Source organism: Oncorhynchus clarkii, chromosome 7, assembly GCF_045791955.1.
Source record: "Oncorhynchus clarkii lewisi isolate Uvic-CL-2024 chromosome 7, UVic_Ocla_1.0, whole genome shotgun sequence".
Taxonomy (NCBI): Eukaryota; Metazoa; Chordata; class Actinopteri; order Salmoniformes; family Salmonidae; genus Oncorhynchus; species Oncorhynchus clarkii.
This window is the reverse complement of record NC_092153.1, coordinates 28,453,626-28,474,375: the sequence shown is the minus strand read 5'-3', so window position 1 is coordinate 28,474,375 and position 20,750 is coordinate 28,453,626. Positions and strand designations below refer to the sequence as shown.

Here is a 20,750-nt window from a genome sequence, read left to right as displayed (position 1 = left end):
TAAGAGTTTGTACTGCTAGGTGACATAAATTGGGATATGCTTAACACCCCGGCCGTCCTACAATCTAAGCTAGATACCTCAATCCAAGCTGGCGTAGCAGTGCAGACGTGTTTTTGTTCGTCTTCTAGTGTACATTTCATGAATTTGTACGATGTAGCCACGATTTTGACTTTGTGGTTGTGGTATAGAGTGACAACCGTTGAGGAACGAGGACGTTAAACGATGGTCAAAACTCTCCAGCACAGTAGGTGTCGGTAATGCACCATTATGTTGGATGCCAAACGCCCCAAAAAACACCTAGGAAGAAGAAGAATTACCACTGACATCATTCAGCGTCAACTTGGTAACAAGTTGTCACGGAGTGGCCTGTTAGTACTGCATGTAGCGGTGGCTATCGTAATAGAATAATTCAAAAATATAGTTACATCATTCACTATGCCTCCGAAGAAACCAGTTCAAGCTGCCGCAGGTAGTAAAAAAACGCAAGAAAAGAAGAAGGAAAAGATCATTGAGGTGAAATCCCTTTTGCGCACGAGATCCAAATTACATGGGATAATGCTAAGCTAGTTAGCTAGCTAAGTTACAGTAACGTTCAAATGTTATTTTGTGAAGCTAGTAAGTTAGACAGATAACGTTAGATGCTAGCTAGTTATACCACGTATTGTTGAAAGCAGAACACTCTCCAACCGTTATTTGCTATGTACCAACCCAACGAACGTTAGCGTTCTTATGCTAATCCCTTTTTAAGAACGTGGTAGCTACTGGTAGCTAACTTGTGCTTGCATGATGTAGCTTGTTAGCTGCAGACAGTAACTAGCAAAGGTTACAATCGTATTTATTCGAATTAATGTTAAGTGTAGCTAAGTTGTGTGATCGTCTGTCCACGGCTTGAATTAACTGCTTAGTTAGTAGTTGTAACACCGATGAAAGGTTGGCTAGCTAGTTATCTCACATATTTGTCGGTAAAGTTAGCTAGTTAGTCAGCTACTATAACTACTTCGATAGCTAGCGCCAGAAACCTTATTATTTTGTCGTTGAGGTTTCTTCTAGGTAGCCTGCCAACTAACGTTAAGTCCTTTATTAAATTGCTGATGTTCAATTTGTGTATCTATATAGGACAAGACATTTGGTTTGAAGAACAAAAAGGGTGGAAAACAACAGAAATTTATCAAGAATGTCTCTCAGCAAGTCAAGCAAGTTCCTGGTAGTAAGGTAAGATTGAGCAGCTAGGCCTACAGTCGTATTGTTTCTCAATTGTCCTAATGACCATTGGCCTGACTTGTAATTTCTACAGATATGTTTGCCATTAGAACATCAATCTATAGCCATAATAACCCGGCCTTTGTTCGTCTTCTCTCTAGTTCGAATGTACCCAGTTCATAGACCTTAATTGCTTTAGCGCCTATTGACAATAGTATCTCGTCACCGGGAGGTTTGTTAAGAGCCCGACGCTTGCTCTAAACATTAACACGCATCGCTTGTGGTACTGTTTTGGAAACATAAGGAACATATCGTGTATATCAGCAAAGAAAAATGAACAAAATGTCGAAAAAATAAACTTTTTATATGGTTAGTGTTCCCACACAGCCATTTCTCCATGTTACAGCGCTTGTTTATTGAAGACAGGCTTCTGTCCAAACACTTAAAAGACACACCCTCGTCCACTTACCCTCACCTTATGCCCAACGGGGAAATCCCCGTTGCCATCTTGGAGGGGTGTCCAAATGATTAGCCAAGCAAGGGAAGTTTGCAACGTAAGCCCCTCAGCCCTTGTTTTTTAGTCGGCTTTGCTAGTGTACAATTATGTTCACTCCGGGGCCTGAAACTCCCCATTAATTCAATTTGTGACAATTATACATCCGATAAGAAATCTGCGAAAACGTAAAAACAACATCAATGGAGAAGTCAACATACAAGTGCAAGTAAAAACGAATGCAAATAAGTTGGAAATTGTGCTGCTAATGCACATGAAGGCACAAACACATCTCTTAAAAGTAAATATGTTTTTGTTTGGTTATCTTTTGAAAATTGTAGAAGTAAAACATTTTCCTGCAGAAGTTCTAGCTAGGCAGTCTAACATCAGTTAGCTAATTAATTTGCTAGCTATCATACAGTAGGTGTATATTAATAATGATATATTTAATTTTTTATTTATTTTACCTTTATATAACCAAGCAAGTCAGTTAAGAACAGATTCTTATTTTCAATGACGGCCTAGGAACAGTGGGTTAACTGCCTGTTCAGGGGCAGAACGACAGATTTGTACCATGTCAGCTCGGGGGCCCAATTTAAGTAGACGTGCACTCATAATTGACTCTAGGGCATATAAATAACCCACAAGCTACTGGTGGCTGAAAACACAATCATCGTGGGATGAACGAGTAAGTTTATACTCATGAGATGTCATCAGAAGTGTCCACTTAATTTGAGGGCTGAGGGGACAGGGTGGGTCTTTTAAGTGTTTGGACCACAACCACAGAAGCGACCACCTGTGCTAATTAGCTATCTAGCGTGCTCCAAACACTTGTGTGTAAGCGTAACTCAGGTGTAGTTAGGTTGGATGGAGCCACCCATAGCTGTATGGATCTGTGCAACACTGCTTCAGTAATTGTATATTTTTTATTTGAATGCTTCTTTCTCACTAAGGGCTAAATGTTTTCGAAAGCTGTATCGCAAGCAACGATTATTTACGTTTCTAAACTTCAAAACAGTCAGGATTGTAGGTCACACGAGCCAGTTGTGGGTGACGCTGACAACTGTAAGGAGAAGGCAAAATGCTCCCTCGAGTTTTTGAGAGCTAGTCGGAAGAGTGTGTTATGCCAGAATGTGGACAGCTAATGTTAAAGCAATCCGCTGGATTTTACAACACTTAAGGTAGCTACTACACCCCCCAATGCTAAGCGTTGCATTTTCTTGGGATTCAATGGACTGCTATAGCATTTGCTAGCCTATCAGGCTGACGAAAAAGGCAGTTTAATAAAAAATGGGCAATATTTAAATCTTATCGATTAAACAATTATCATTTGGGAGAAATTAAGAGTACAGTGACATATTCTATCACTGGATTGAGGTACATTTTCCTAGCCATATTCCGCGCTGTCCACATTCTGGCATTGCTCTGTTCCAACTAGAGAATAAATTGACGTAAGTCAGGTTCTTATGGCTACATCAATCTATATATGTTTTCTCGCTAATTTACTTTGAATTGACACATCTAGCCTAATTTTTGCCTGGATCTAGCATTAATTCTAAGTGTGAACTTCCCACTAGTTGCTAACAATAACATATACAGTGGGGCAAAAAAGTATTTAGTCAGCCACCAATTGTGCAAGTTCTCCCACTTAAAAAGATGAGAGAGGCCTGTAATTTTCATCATAGGTACACTTCAACTATGACAGACAAAAATGAGGAGAAAAAAATCCAGGATTTTTTATGAATTTATTTGCAAATTATGGTGGAAAATAAGTATTTGGTCACCTACAAACAAGCAAGATTTCTGGCTCTCACAGACCTGTAACTTCTTCTTTAAGAGGCTCCTCTGTCCTCCACTCGTTACCTGTAGTAATGGCACCTGTTTGAACTTGTTATCAGTATAAAAGACACCTGTCCACAACCTCAAACAGTCACACTCCAAACTCCACTATGGCCAAGACCAAAGAGCTGTCAAAGGACACCAGAAACAAAATTTTAGACCTGCACCAGGCTGGGAAGACTGAATCTGCAATAGGTATGCAGCTTGGTTTGAAGAAATCAACTGTGGGAGCAATTAATTGGGGAATGGAAGACATACAAGACCACTGATAATCTCCCTCGATCTGGGGCTCCACGCAAGATCTCACCCCGTGTGGTCAAAATGATCACAAGAACGGTGACCAAAAATCCCAGAACCACGCGGGGGGACCTAGTGAATGACCTGCAGAGAGCTGGGACCAAAGTAACAAAGCCTACCATCAGCAAGGGCATTGAAGATGAAACGTGGCTGGGTCTTTCAGCATGACAATGATCCCAAACACACATCACCCGGGCAATGAGGTAGTGGCTTTGTAAGAAGCATTTCAAGGTCCTGGAGTGGCCTAGCCAGTCTCCAGATCTCAACCCCATAGAAAATCTTTGGAGGGAGTTGAAAGTCCGTGTTGCCCAGCAACAGCCCCAAAACATCACTGCTCTAGAGGAGATCTGCATGGAGGAATGGGCCAAAATACCAGCAACAGTGTGTGAAAACCTTGAAGACTTACAGAAAACGTTTGACCTGTCATTGCCAACAAAGGGTATATAACAAAGTATTGAGAAACTTTTGTTATTGACCAAATACTTATTTTCCACCATAATTTGCGAATAAATTAATGTCTGTCTTAGTTGAAGTGTACCTATGATGAACATTTCAGGCCTCTCTCATCTTTTTAAGTGGGAGAACTTGCACAATTGGTGGCTGACTAAATACTTTTTTGCCCCACTGTATATTCCAGAAGACTGAACAAACCCTTTACAAGTCAGAATGTTGAATAAACTTCAGTTGATCTTACTCTCCTGGTTGTCCTCTGAGTTCGTCCTTATTACAAGCTATAACTACACCGCTCGCGTCGTGTGCCCGAGCGTTGTAAAATACATGTAGAAATCTATATTATTCAATTATTGCACCTACACTGCTCACGCGCGCCAATGAGCGCCTGCGTTGCCAAGAGCTAAAAGAGAAGTCAGTTCTATTTCTGAAGCAGATCACGCTGAAAGTCCTGCCTCTCCCATCTCATTGGTTTATAGAAGCAGGTTTCCACATGCCATCTCCTCATTGGTTATACCCACGTGGGTGACTGAAAGATGAAATAGGTCAGTGGCGGTAATTCACCTAATTTATGAAAGTTGCCAATCGCAATATAAAGTCAAGAGAAGAAGAAGCCTGGAAGGTGGAGAGATGACTAGAAATTATTCGGTTGACTGTTCTATATTTGGATTAATTGGTGGAGGAGAAGACCTTGTGCATTTCAGGTAAAAAAAAAATTATATTCCAGGACAAATTAGCTAGCAACAGCAAACTAGCTTAATAGGAAAAATTAGCTAGCAAATGCAAGCTAGCTAGCTAAATTGCCATAAATATTTAATACTTTTCAACCTGTCCCCAAATTAATATTATTGGTGCAGAGTTTGTTTTGATATTTTAACCTGCGTGTTGTGATCGTGTGTGGGGTGGCAAAATACATTTATGCACGATGGTGCACGCGTGCAGCCGGTTTGGGTTCCGTGTTATGCTGTTGGAAATTTGAGACAAAACATCCACAGGAATGTATTAAAGACATGCTCCGGAACTTTGGCGAAACCTCCCACTAGGCTGGATGTGTCAATGTGCAGTTCATGCATGCATAATAAATAAGCAGAATTAGTCTTACCTCAATTAGCCACGAAATGCCTAGTTTCAAAGACACTTTTCTGGAAGCTGGGCAGTGCCGTTTCCCCCCACCCAGGGGGCTCCATAGCAATTCGAGCTTCAGCCCTCAGCTTTGAGTGACAGCTAGCAAGATGCACAGACAGCAGAGCGAGAGAGACCATTGATGGGGTACACGTGACGTAGTATGACCTTTTCGGGGCAATTTATTTTAGGAAAAAATCTTAATGTAGGCTTTTGGTTTATGTGGCTTCAACTTGTTTAGTAGATACTTCCATTTGAATTTTATCATCCAATGTTGGGACATTGCATCTCTACATGCTAGTCAGCCTGCAAAGTAAATACTTCTAAGACAGCTAAGATAAATTACTAAACTAGAAAATGTTAATTTACTGAATTTGTGGGCTTGCTTCAGTTGAATAAAAGTATTTGTAACTAGGGTTGCAAATTTTGGGGAATATTCAGAGGTGGCACTTTCCGTGGGAATTATAAAGGGAATATGGGAATTAACAGAATATATGCAAATTAATATTAATACCATTTAAATGTAGATGTTTTTTGCATTGTATATATTTACCATATAATATGGAGACAAACCTTTTACATTATCATAAGTAGACATAATTGCAAACGATTAAATCCTTCCAATAGAAATAAATACATTTATTTACGAATTGAACTTTAATTAAATGAGTTGACTCTTCACATGGGATGATTTCACTGAACAACAAAAGGGAATATTGAATGATCCCCAATGATCCATCGCATCTCCCAAAAATGTTTTCAACATGCATCTGTAAAATTATAGTCTAGAAACTAAAGCTTTGATTCTCTAACACTCAGGCTTCCATGTCTTCTCCCTGGACCCCCTCAATGTCCACCTCTTGATGAACATCAGAATCCGAGGCTTCATCTTCGCTGTCACTTTCCAACCTTTTTGAGGATGGCTCGTTGTCAGGCTCAAACAGCGCAAATTTGCCTGGATGGCCACCAATTTTTCTACCCTTGTATTGGTCAGCCTGTTGCGTGCTTTGGTGTGTGTGTTCCCAAACAAGGACCAGTTGCGCTCTGAGGCGGCTGATGTTGGTGGGATTTGGAGGATGATGAAAGCAACAGGGGAAAGAGCCTCAGATACACAGTGCCTTCCACCAGGTGGCTGATGAGATATGTTGGTACGACTGCAAACATTATGCTACAAAGCACACTTTTAAATACAACAAAACAAACGGAAGCGAGAAGCTTCGGGAACTAAGGATTGAACACATCCTCGTTCGCGTCTCCATCACAACCCCACTTTTGCGCAGCTGAGGCTGGCTATTTAATTGGTAATTAAAGGGGATGCGCCCTATTGGAAGGAGAAGCACTGAGACGGTTCAGACAAATTCAGGGCCGTCACAACATGCATGTGCACAAACACCTGCACGCGGCATCAGCCTCAGGCAAATCGTCATTAGTTGTAAAAACACTGCCACTTAGTGTCGTACTTTTATTATGTTTTATTTAGACTTTTTTTCCCCTTTATCATTTGACCATCATTCTCTCTCTCACACAGCAACTCCACTCCCACTTGTCTCCAATTCCACATACCAACCCTCAGCTTCCCACAGCCCATCCCATCTATCTCTGCTGGTCACCCACTTCGTGTTTCTACGCAACACATATCTTTCAACTATGCTATGATGTTTAACGTACAATTTCAATCTATCTAATCAAATAGAATCTACAGATTGCGTGTTGAAGATAAATACTTTTACTAAGAGTATTCGTTTATTAGTAATTGACTGAGATCTCCAGATCTCCTAACAGTACTATTTCTAGGGTCAATTTTAGATCAATGCTATGCATTTTCAGCCATTCTTGAACCTGAGACCAGAAACAGGCTACCTACCTGAGGGCAATACCAAAATAAATGGTCCATTGATTCTGTATCCTCACAACAAAATCTGCAGCGCTTCGATTAATTTTTGCCCCAAATATTCAACATTTTGGTGGCAAGAATTCTATATAATAATTTTAGCTAAAAAGCACGAAGTCTTGAATCTTGCGTTTTATATATCAACTCATACACCCTGTACCATGGAATCGATACATCAAAAATCTCTTCCCAACTATTTTGCAATCTGTATGGTACAGTTGTCAACATCCTGGTCCTCAAATGAAACTGGTATACTTTCCTATTTATGCTATTTTTAGATATTTTGTCAAAAATGTCCAATGGCATAGGACCAACAAAGTGGAGAATTGGCAGAGTAAGTCCAAATGACACTTCATTCAACATTCTGGCAAAACAAGGCACCTTCTGGAAAATATAAATGTATGTAAAGCTGACCTAGTCAAATCAGTTTGTCACGTGCGCCGAATACAACAAGTGTAGACGTTACAGTGAAATGCTTATTTACAGGCCCTAACCAACAGTAAAAAATGTAAGTAAAAAATAGGTATTAGGTGAACAATAGATAAGTAAAGAAATAAAAAAACAACGGTGAAAAGAGTGAAAAATAACAGTAGTTAGGCTATATACAGGCACCGGTTAGTCGGGCTAATTGAGGTAAGCTTAAGCTATAAGCTATAGCTTGCTATTAGGTCAGGAGACCGGCAAACCTGGTTCCTGTTGTGGACTTGTGACTAACTAGATCCTGTTTTCCTAGGTTGCTGCTGAAGGGGACAAGAACAGAAAGGGTGACAAGAAGAAAGAGTTAGATGAGCTGAACGAGCTTTTCAAGCCAGTGGTGGCTGCTCAGAAAGTCGCTAAAGGTGAGGATGGAAATGTCTTCTGTATTCAGCTACAAAGTTTCCTATGGTACATATATTCTGAAAAATGCTCTGTTTAATATAAAAGGACATTTTTCAACCTTACCCTATTGAATGCTTAACAAACTCCTAATGTCAGGCTTTATCACTGATTAGGTCTATGTGGACTACGCACTACTGTTTGTCAAGAATTAGAACAGGGCAAAGGTGCAAAAAGTTATTATGATATAAACTGAGCAATTTCAGACCATCTTCATGCACCAGGCAGAAAAGCCATCAAGTGTGCATAGAGTTGCATCATTGCGGTTTTGTCTCGGAGATACTAAAATATATTTTATTTTTAAGTTCTTATTTGCAGTGACGATGTTAAAATTCTAAATTATTCATTCCATTAGTGGATTGTTTTCTCAGGAGGGTTATATATCAAGTTTCAATTAACACAATTTGCAATGTTTCCTCTAAGTTGTCTCTAAAGAAAGGTTTATTGCAATGCATCAAATTACAAGATTAACACTAACATGTAAAAGCATTTGTAACACCTTTAACAAATTAGATTTACTGTTATGTTAATGAAGTTCTTACAGATTGTATTGCATGTTTCAATGAATGAGTTTGTAATAAATGTTAATGTTTATGTTGTACAGTACCAGTCAAAAGTTTGGACACGCCTACTCATTCAAGGGTTTTTATTTATTTTGACTAGTTTGTAAGTTGTAGAATAATAGTGAAGACATCAAAACTATGAATTAACACATGGAATCATGTAGTAACTAAAAATGTGTTAAACAAATCCGAATATATTTTAGATTTTAGATCCTTTGAAGTAGCCACCCTTTGCCCTGATGACAGCTATGCACCCTCTTTGCATTCTCTCAATCACCTTCATGAGGCAGTCACCTGGAATGCATTTCAATTAACAGGTGTGCCTTGGTAAAAGTTAATTTGTGGAATTTCTTTTCTCCTTAATGCGTTTGAGCCAATCAGTTATGTTGTGACATGGTAGGGGTGGTATACAGAAGATATCCCTATTTGGTAAAAGACGAAGTCCATATTATGGTGTGAACAGCTTAAATAAGAACTTTGAAAGGTTCTTCAAGTGCGGTCGCAAAAACCATCAAACGCTATGATGAAACTGGCTCTCATGAGGACCGCCACAGGAAAGGAAGCACCGGCGTTACCTCTGCTACAGAGGATAAGTTCATTAAAGTTACCAGCCTCAGAAATTGCAGCCCAAATAAATGCTTGAGTTCAAGTAACAGACACATCTCAACATCAACGGTTCAGGGGAGGCTGCAAAGAAACGACTACTAAAGGACACCAATAAGAAGAAAAGACTTGCTTTGGCCAAGAAACACAGCAATGGACATTAGACCAGTGGAAGTCTGTCCTTTGGTCTGATGAGTAAAAATGTGAGATTCTTGGTTCCAACCGCATTGTCTTCAACCAATGCAGAGTAGTTGAATGGATGATTTCCATATGTGTGGTTCCTACTGTGAAGTGTGGGGGTGCTTTGCTGGTGACACTGTCGGTGATTTATTTAGAATTCAAGGCACACTTAACCAGCATGGCTACCGCAGCATTCTGCAGCTATACCCCATCCCGTCTGGTTTGGGCTTAGTCCAACTATCATTTGTTTTTCAACAGGACAATGACCCAACATCTCTCCAGGTTGTTTAAGGGTTATTTGCCCAAGAAGGAGATTGATGGAGTGCTGCATCAGATGAGCTGGCCTCCACGATCACCCAACCACAACCCAATTGAGATGGTTTGGGATGAGTTGGACTGCAGAGTGAAGGAAGAAAGCCAACAAGTGCTCAGCTTATGTGGGAACTCCTTCAAGACTGTTGAAAAAGCATTCCAGGTGAAGCTGGTTGAGGGAATGCCGAGAGTGCAAAGCTGTCATGAAGGCAAAGGGTGGCTACTTTGAAGAATCTAAAATATGTTCTGATTTGATTTGTTTAATCCATGATTCCATGTGTTATTTCATAGTTTTGATTTATTTTCTATTATTCTACAATGTAGAAAATAGTAAAAAAAAAAATAAAGAAACCCTTGAATGAGTAGGTGTCCAAACTTTTGACTTGTACTGTACATCATTTAAATAATTACCCAATATTGTTACCCTGTGTTGGGTTACAATAACAACAAAAGATAATAATTTTTTCTTAATATGTAGTTATTCTATTAAATCCACCTAACTGGCAACAGTGGCAGGAAAGACCGTGAGGTAATGAGCGCAAGAAGAAACATTCAGTACTTATTATATTTTCCTCGTAATTCTGCAGGGGTGGACCCAAAGTCAGTTCTTTGTGCCTTCTTCAAGCAAGGCCAATGCACCAAAGGAGACAAGTGCAAGTTCTCCCACGATTTGACACTCGAGAGGAAGTGTGAAAAACGGAGCCTCTATGTTGACAAGAGAGATGACGAGCTTGAGAAAGGTTAGTGTCTTCTAACTATTAGTGTTGTCAGCAGTGAAGAAACTGATAAAAAGAAGAAGCTGATATCTCTGCTGGGTTTTGTAGAGCTGACTATTTATCCTGTTTTGTATAGACACCATGGATAATTGGGATGAGAAGAAGTTGGAGGAGGTTGTGAACCAGAAGCACGGAGAAGCTGAAAAGAAAAAAGCTCAAAGCTCAAAAACTCAAATTGTATGTTTTGGCACATCCCTCTAAGAGCTAAGATTCATCACTACTATACAGTGCATTCGGAAAATGTTCAGACCCTTTCCCTTTTTACACATTTTGTTACAGCCTTATTCTAAAATGGATTACATGTAAAAAATTGTCATCAATCTACACTCAATACCCCATAATAACAAAGCGAGAACAGGTTTTGCAATTTTACATAAGTATTCAGACCCCTTGCTGTGAGACTCAATTGAGCTCGGGTGCATCCTGTTTCCATTGGTCATCCTTAAAATGATTCTACAACTTGGAGTCCACCTGTGAAAAATTATATTGATTGGACATGAAAGGCACACACCTGTCTATATAAGGTCCCACAGTTGACAGTGCATGTCGGAGCAAAAACCAAACCATGAGGACGAATTAATTGTCCGTAGAGTTCCGAGACAGGATTGTGTCGAGACACAGATCTGGGAAAGAGTACCAAAACATTTCTGCAGCTTTGAATGTCCCCAAGAACACAGCGGCCTCGATCATTCTTACATGGAAGAAGTTTGGAACCTCCAATACTCTTCCTAGAGCTGGCTGCTCGGGCCAAACTAAGCAATTGGGCGAGAAGGGCCTTGGTCAGGGTGACCAAGAACCTGATGGTCTCTCTGACAGAGCTCCAGAGTTCCTCTGTGGAGATGGGACAACCTCCCAGAAGGACAACCATCACTCCACCAATCAGGACTTTTATTGTAGAGTGGCCAGGCGGAAGCCACTCCTCAGTAGAAGGCACATGGAAGCCCGCTTGTAGTTTGCCAAAAGACACTAAATGACTCGGACCATGAGAAACACGATTTCCCTGGTCTGATGGAGTTTGAACTCTTTGGCCTGAATGCCAAGTGTCACATCTGGAGGAAATCTGTCAGCATCCCTACGATGAAGCATGGTGGTGGCAGTATCATGCTGTCAGGATGTTTTTCAGTGGCAAGGACTGGGAGACTAGTCAGGATCGAGGGAAAGATGAACAGAGCAAAGTACAGAGAGATCCTTGATGAAAACCTGCTCCAGAGCATGCATGACTTCAGACTGGGGTGAAGGTTCACCTTCCAACAGGACACCGACCCTAAGCACACAGCCAAGGCGAGTGGCTTCAGGACACATCTCTGAATGTCCTTGAGTGGCCCAGGCAGAGTCCTGATTTGAACTCGATCGAACATCTCTGGAGAGACCTGAAAATATCTTCAGCGACGCTCCCCATCCAACCTGACACAGCTTTTATGATCTACAGAGAAGAATAGGAGAAATTCAGAAGTGCCAAGCTAGTAGTGTCATACCCAATAAGACTATAGGCTGTAATCGCTGCCGAAGGTGCTTCAACAAAGTACTGAGTAAAGGGTCTTAATACTTATGTAAATCTAATATTTCAGTTTATTTTCCAACAGTTTGCAAAAATGTCTAAATCTCTTTTTGCTTTGTCATTATGGGGTATTGTGTGTAGATTGAGGGGGGTGAAACAATTTAATCTATTTTAGAATAACGCTGTAAAGTAACAATGTGGGAAAAGTCAAAGGGTCTAAATACTTTCCAAATGCACTGTATATTAGGATACATTGACTTTAGACTGACTTCTGCTTTTGTCGTCTTGTAGGTTTGCAAGCATTTCCTTGATGCCATTGAAAACAACAAATATGGTTGGTTTTGGGTATGTCCTAGTGGAGCTGACACTTGTATGTACCGCCATGCATTGCCTGCTGGGTTTGTGCTAAAGAAAGACAAGAAGAAGGATGAAAAGGAAGATGAAATCTCAATGGAAGAGTTGATAGAGAATGAGGTAGATGTGACTATTTTTTCACAAATTCAACTTCCTACTTGAGATATTATTATTTGGCCCATATTACACTTAAAGCCACAATGTTTGTTTCAATCGGCAGCCTCGCTACTTTATCCACTCTGAAAGGCATAAAGAGCTATGGATGCCAGAACTGGCTGTTAACTCTGTTAATGTTTGCAATCACTCTGTGACCAACATACTTTTTAAAAATGTTTTTTTATCTAACTTGTGACTTATTCAATGACAGTGCTGAGATTGAGATCCTGTGAAGTTTCCGTGGGCTTTTACTGTTTAAGAAATGTTACCAAACAATTACTTTGTCTATCAGCGATCTGCCCTTGGACCAAATGTCACCCGAATAACTCTGGAGACCTTCTTGGCCTGGAAAAAGAGGAAAAGGCAAGAAAAAGTGGCCAAGGCAGAGCAAGACATAGAGAAAAAGAAAGCTGATTTCAAAGCTGGCAGGTCCTTTGGGGTGAGCTTTGATTTTGTTTTCTACCAGAGGATGTCGCCAAAGCTCAAAATAATCATATATTTTGATTGCAGTATCACATCTTACAGATGAGTTGAAAACATTTTAATACTAATACGAGTTGTTGTTGTTGTTGTGTAGGTTAGCGGCCGTCAAGTATTTGAGTTTTGCCCAGATCTGGCTGATGATGACGATGAGGAGGCTGATGACATAAAATATGTTGAGGACGATGATGACTTTGATGAGGTAAGCCTGATAAAGCACATTTTTCAATAGGCATGTATCTCAGGATACTCATGAAATCTTTATTGAAGTAGCTTGAGGATGTGTTGGCGCTTCACCAGATTTCATTATCATGAAGTGATACATATGTATATCATTGATACTAGAGGCCGACCGATGATGATTTATCCGATAGCCGATAACCGATAGCCATTTATTGGAGGACCAAAAAAAGCCAATACCGATTAATCGGACAATTTTTTTAAGTTCATTAATTTATTTTGAATAATGGCAATTACAACAATACTGAATGAACACTTATTTTAACTTAATGTAATACATCAATAAAATCAATTTAGCCTCAAATAAATAAGAAAACATGTTCAATTTGGTTTAAATAATGCAAAAGCAAAGTGTTGGAGAAGAAAGTAAATGTGTTGGAGAAGAAAGTGATGTTTAGGGTTAGGTACACATTGGTGCAACGACAGTTTTTTTTGCGAATGCGCTTGTTAAATCATCACCCGTTTGGCGAAGTAGGGTGTGATTTGATGAGAAATTAACAGGCACCGCATCGATTATATGCAACGTTGGACACGCTAGATAAACTAGTAATATCATCAACCATGTATAGTTAACTAGTGATTATGTTAAGATTGATTGTTTTTGATAAGATAAGTTTAATGCTAGCTAGCAACTTACCTTCACTTCTTGCTGCACTCGCGTAACAGCTAGTCAGCTCCTCGTGGAGTGCAATGTAAGGCAGGGGGTTAGAGCGTTGGACTAGTAACCGGAAGGTTGCAAGATCGAATCCCCGAGCTAACAAGGAATCCCCCCCCCCCCCCCCCCCCCCCCCAACATTCCGCTGAAAAGGCAGCACAGGATATTCAAATATTTTTTGGAAATATTTAACTTTCACACATTAACAAGTTACAGCAAATGGAAGATAAACATCTTGTTAATCTACCCATCGTGTCCGATTTTTAAAATGCTTTACAGCAAACACAACATATATTTATGTTAGATCACCACCAAATTCCAAAAAACACACAGGCATTTTTCCCAGCCAAAAACAAAAGCAGAAATAGAGATTTTTTTTTTTTTTTACTTTACGGATAAAGCATACCATGCAATAATCTGAGACGGCGCTCAGGTACACAACATTTCTCCGCCATGTTGGAGTCAACAGAAGTACGAAATTACATCATAAATATTTGCTTACCTTTGATCTTTCATCAGAATGCAGTGCCAGGAATCCTAGTTCCGCAATAAATCGTTGTTTTGTTCGATAATGTCCATTACTAGTGTCCAATTAGCTACTTTTGCTAGCACGTTTAGTTCACATGTCCAAACGATGGTGCCAGTCCAGGCGAACTCGGGCGAAAACTTCAAAAAGTTATATTCCAGGTCGAATAAACTGGTCAAATTAAGTAGAGAATCAATCTTCAGGATGTTGTTATCATATATATCCAATAATGTTCCAACCGGAGCATTCGTTTTTGTCTACAGAGTAATGGAACGCATGGCGATATCATGAGAAATGCGCCTGACCAGGAACTGGCATTCTGCCAGACCACCGACTCAAATATCTGCCATCCGGCCCCAAATCACACTAGAGGCTTCATTCCACGTTCTACTGACTGTTGACATCTAGTGGAAGGCGTAGGAAGTGCGAACAGATCCATATCTTACTGGGATGTGAATAGGCGATGAGTTGAAAATTAACCAGTCCCAGAATTTCCACTTCCTGTTTGGAAGTTTGCCTGCCATATGAGACTCACAGACATAATTCAAACAGTTTTAGAAACTTCAGAGTGTTTTCTATCCAATAGTAATAATAATATGCATATATTAGCATCTGGGACAGAGTAGGAGGCAGTTCACTATGGGCACGCAATTCATCCAAAGTGAAAATGCTGCCCCCTATCCCTAAAAAGTTAATCAGTCGACCTAATTGATACTCGTTATCCTTCCCCACAGGTTGAAGATGTTCAGGAGTTCCAGGACATTGATCTAGCCAGGTTTGTTCCAAAGGAAGTTGATAACATCGGGATAACTGTTGCTGCAGTTGACAGATTCACAGCCAAATCGAAGCCAACAAAGGAAACGAATGGTGAGTGTTTTGAAATTATTCTGCCAATAAAATGAATGGAAGCCACATCATCCTTGATCTCAATTTTTTTATAGCATTTCTCTTTCTATCCCAAATGTTTTCCATAACACGTACAGTACTGCGTAAAAGTTTTAGGCAGGTGTGAAAAAATGCTTTAAAATAAGAATGCTTTCAAAAATAGACATGTTAATAGATTATATTTATCAATTATCAACATGCAAAGTGAGTGAAAAGAAGAAAAATCTACATCAAATTAATATTTGGTGTGACCACCCTTTGTCTTAAAAACAGTATAAATTCTTCTAGGTTCACTTGCACACAGTTTTTTAAGGAACTCAGCAGGTAGGTTGGCCCAAACATCTTGGGGAACTAACCACAGTTCTTCTGTGGATTTAGGCAGCCTCCGGGTGCTTCTCGCTCTCCATGTAATCCCAGACAGACTCGATGATGTTGATATTAGGGCTCTGTGGGGGCCATACTATCACTTCCAGGACTCCTGGTTCTTCTTTCACTGTATGTTTGGGATCGTTGTCATGCTGCAGAATACATTTGGGGCCAATCAGATGCCTCCCTGATGGTATTGCATGATGGATAAGTATCTACCTGTACTTCCAGTTCATTCTGACCAAATCCCCTACTCCATTTGCAGAAATGCAGCCCTAAACTTGCAAGGAACCTCCTCCATGCTTCACTGTTTCCTGCAGACACTCATTCATGCACAGCTCCTCAGCCCTTTGGCGAACAAACTGCCTGCCTTCTGCTATAGCCAAATATTTCAAATTTTGACTCATCAGCCCAAAGCACCCGCTGCCATTTTTCTGCACTCCAGTTCCTGTGTTTTCAGGAATATTTGAGTCGCTTGGCCTTGTTTCCACGTCGAGGGAATGGCTTTTTGTCCGCAGGTCTTCCGTGAAGGCTGCATGTCTTTCATGAAGGGACCAGACTTCTTGGGACAATAGATGGGTGTACCAGGGTCCCACTGTTTTCTGCAAGTTCTGAGCTGATGTCACTGCTGGACATCTTCCGATTGCGAAGTGAAGTAAGCATGTGTTTTTCATCTGCTGCAGTTAGTTTCCTTGGCCGACCACTGCCAGTCGTGGCAACAAGTTTTGACACATTAATTTCCACAAAGTTTGCTGCTTCAGTGTCTTTAGATATTTTTGTCAGATGTTACTATGGAATACTGAAGTATAATTACAAGCATTTCATAAGTGTCAAAGGCTTTTATTGACAATTACATGAAGTTGATGCAAAGAGTCAATATTTGCCGTGTTGACTCTTTTTCAAGACCTTTGCAATCTGCCCTGGCATGCTGTCAATTAACTTATGGGCCACATCCTGACTGACTGGCAGCCCATTCTTGCATAATCAATGCTTGGAGTTTGTCAGAATTTGTGGGGTTTTGTTTGTCCACCCGCCTCTTGACCACAAGTTCTCAATGAGATTAAGGTCTGGGGAGTTTCCTGGCCATGGACCCAAAATATCGATGTTTTGTTCCCCGCGCCACTTAGTTATCACTTTTGCCTTATGGCAAGGTGGCATCATGCTGGAAAAGGCACCAAACTGTTCCTGGATGGTTGGGAGAAGTTGCTCTCGGAGGATGTGTTTGTACCATTCTTTATTCATGGCTGTGTTCTTAGGTAAAATTGTGAGTGAGCCAACTCCCTTGGCTGAGAAGCAACCCCACACATGGATGGTCTCAGGATACTTTACTGTTGGCATGACACAGGACTAATGGTAGCGCTCACCTTGTCTTCTCCGGACAAGCTTTTTTTCCGGATGCCCCAAACAATCGGAAAGGGGATTCATCAGAGAAAATGACTTTACCCCAGTCCTCAGCTGTCCAATCCCTGTAACTTTGGCAGAATATCAGTCTGTCCCTGATGTTTTTCCTGGAGAGAAGTGGATTCTTTGCTGCCCTTCTTGACACCAGGCAATCCTCCAAAATCTTTGCCTCACTGTGCGTGCAGATGCACTCACACCTGCCTTCTGCCATTCCTGAGCAAGCTCTGTACTGGTGGTTCCCCTGAATCAACTTTAGGAGACGGTCCTGGAGCTTGCTGGATTTTCAGCAATTGAACCGCTCTCCTTGAAGTTCTTGATGAGCCGATAAATGGTTGATTTAGGTGCAATCTTACTGGTAGCAATATCCTTGCCTGTGAAGCCCTTTTTGTGCAAAGCAATGATGGCGGCATGTGTTTCCTTGCGGGTAACCGTGATTGACCGAGGAAGAACAATGATTCCAAGCATCACCCTCCTTTTGAAGCTTCCAGTCTGTTTGAACTCAATCAGCGAGTCAGAGTGATATCCAGCCTTGTCCTCGTCAACACTCACACCTATGTTAACAAGAGAATCACTGACATGTCAGCTGGTCCTTTTGTGGCAGGGCTGAAATGCAGTGGAAATGTGTTTTGGGGATTCAATTCATTAGCATGGCAAAGAGGGACTTTGCAATTCATCTGATCACTCTTCATAACATTCTGGAGTATATGCAAATTGCCATCATACAAAATGAGGTAGCAGACTTTGTGAAAATTAATATTTGTGACATTCTCAAGAATTTTGGCCACGACTGTACAGTCCTCAACGTTGCCCGTATCTTTGCTTCTTCAAAAGAGCTTGGACAGCACGTCTGGAAGTCCCTGTCTGTCTTGACATTTCTGCCTGGGAGGGACCTTGCTGATGCAGTATAACCACCTTGTGTCTTGTTGCTGTGCTCAGTCTTGCCATGGTGTATGACTTTTGACAGTGAACTGTCTTCACCAAACAGTGAGGCTGTTCCTCACCCAGTTTTATTCCTCCTACACAGCTGTTTCAGTTCATGACTGTTTCAACCTACATGTTGAATTGATGATCATTAGCACCTGTTTGGTATAATTGTTTAATCATACCTGATTATATGCCTACAAAATCCCTGACTTTGTGCAAGCGTACCTATAAGAATTGATGCTGTTTTGAAGTAGGGTGTTTTGAAGGGGTGGTCACACCTAATATGGATTTGATTAACATATTTCTTCTGTTCATTCACTTTGCATTTAGTTCATTGATAAATATAATCTATTAACATGTCTATTTCTGAAAGCATTCTTACTTTAAAGCATTTTTCACACCTGCCTAAAACTTTTGCACAGTACTGTATGGCTTTAAACCTCTTTCTATCATACAATTGGCCCTCAGCCTTTTAAAGGGGCAATCTGAGATTCACTTGTTTCTGTCGAAAGCCGGTAAACTCTCAAATTCGTAGACAGACCTAATGATACGAAAAACTGACTTTCATGAGATCAAAATTAGTTTAAATCAAAATCAAATCAAATTTATTTATATAGCCCTTCGTACATCATCTGATATCTCAAAGTGCTGTACAGAAACCCAGCCTAAAACCCCAAACAGCAAGCAATGCAGGTGTAGAAGCACGGTGGCTAGGAAAAACTCCCTAGAAAGGCCAAAACCTAGGAAGAAACCTAGAGAGGAACCAGGCTATGTGGGGTGGCCAGTCCTCTTCTGGCTGTGCCGGGTGGAGATTATAACAGAACATGGCCAAGATGTTCAAATGTTCATAAATGACCAGCATGGTCGAATAATAATAAGGCAGAACAGTTGAAACTGGAGCAGCAGCACAGTCAGGTGGACTGGGGACAACAAGGAGTCATCATGTCAGGTAATTTCTGGGGCATGGTCCTAGGGCTCAGGTCCTCCGAGAGAGAGAAAGAGAGAAGGAGAGAATTAGAGAACGCACACTTAGATTCACACAGGACACCGAATAGGACAGGAGAAGTACTCCAGATTTAACAAACTGACCCTAGCCCCCCGACACAAACTACTTTATAGTAGTTTATATAGGTTTAAGGGACAATCTGTAGTTGGTACATCTACTTTCAGACTTATGATATGTACCCATTGACTTCTGAAGAATAGTACTTATAAATGCCTCATGAGCTTAAGTTCAGCTGTCGTACCCCATCAGAATCCAAAATATAAGCTTGTCTTACTCCTATGTTTGTAAGCGAAGTAAAACATGGTTAAAATATGGCACAAGATGTGACTGACATTTTACAGATGGGTAGAGAGTGAAGAGAGGGTTGAAGAGCAGGCTTGAAGCACTAGGCATCTTGTTATGACATGCATTATCTCAATTAGGTCCACAGAATTATACCTAGGAGAAGCAGCTTCTATGAAGGAACTTTGACTGTCCTTTGAGCTAGCTTACAAGTGTGTGTGTGTACAGCGGCACCAGAATTAAAAACACGTCTTATCTTTTTTGTAATGAATAAATCCAATGTGAAATGTAATAACTAGGCCTATAGTAATCTTTAAGTAGCATTCAAAAACTAATCCATTATTTTCTAGCTAATAAAAAAAGCTCTCGATCTTTTAACATCAGTACAGTAGCCTATACTTTGGAGGGGGAAGGGCAGGGAGCCTGCGCGCACACAATGACAAATATTTTCAGCTTGCAGGGCTAGAAGAAAATGCCTGGAATGTAAAATGTTATTTACTGATTTCCATTCTTTTTAAAATAACGATTCTGTTCCGGAGTATGGATCACTTTTGATCCCGGTTCCAATTCTGTTACTCAATTAAATGTTTCTGTTCTGTTCCCTGAAGCGGTTCCAACCCCAGTTTTAAAACTATCATTTTGATATCATGGATGGTCAGTCGTTGCATCCATAGCTCTGTTTATGATTTTGAGTGAATTCCAGCCCCATCCCATAGCTTTTTGCTGAAATGGGCAGGGAGAATGCTTTGTTTCAACTGAGGATTTCCCCTTTAAGCGTATACAGTGTTTGTTTGTAAGCAATGTAATTGTAAACAATGGAGTAAAATTAGCTTATATTTTGGGTTCTGATGGGGTATGACAATTTAACTAAACTCATGAGGAATTTATAAGTTAAATTCTTCAGGAATCAATGGCTATATAAAATAATTTTTAAATCCAAAAATGTCCATTCTAATCCCATATGCCCCTTGAACAAAGTTGAATGACTCTCTTGACACGTCACCTACCATTGCAATTTCATTCATGGGTCACAGCACAGATGCTGCGTATATATCTGATGCCTTTGACTGAGCAGATGTGATGTTCTGAACCTGTGCCTTGCGCCCTCTCCCAGATGACCAGCTGAACGGGGCTTGTGGAGGTGTGGAGGAGAATGGTCACGATGGGGAAGATGAGACTCTCGACGACAAGGAAGCAGAGCCCGTGCCTGTGGACGAGAACCTTTTCACTGGCGAGGACCTGGACGAACTGGATGAGGAACTCAACACACTGGACCTGGATGACTGACAATGATGACTTCTAGTAGAACAGTGCCTCATGGACTATGAATAAGAGATGACTAAAACAGATTCACAATAAAACATCCTGATGCTCA

General features: G+C 40.6%; 1 protein-coding gene across 1 annotated transcript; it reads left to right on the top strand.

Annotated features, from left to right (window-relative positions):
• The first annotated feature begins 289 nt into the window (after window positions 1-289).
• Window positions 290-20,750, top strand: LOC139413146 (zinc finger CCCH domain-containing protein 15-like). The gene is made up of 10 exons (XM_071160239.1): window positions 290-513; window positions 1,117-1,212; window positions 8,026-8,131; window positions 10,414-10,566; window positions 10,679-10,779; window positions 12,392-12,574; window positions 12,903-13,049; window positions 13,188-13,292; window positions 15,246-15,378; window positions 20,490-20,750. Exons 1-10 carry the CDS (start codon window positions 436-438, stop codon window positions 20,660-20,662), a joined length of 1,275 nt encoding a protein of 424 aa, XP_071016340.1. The 5' UTR covers window positions 290-435; the 3' UTR covers window positions 20,663-20,750.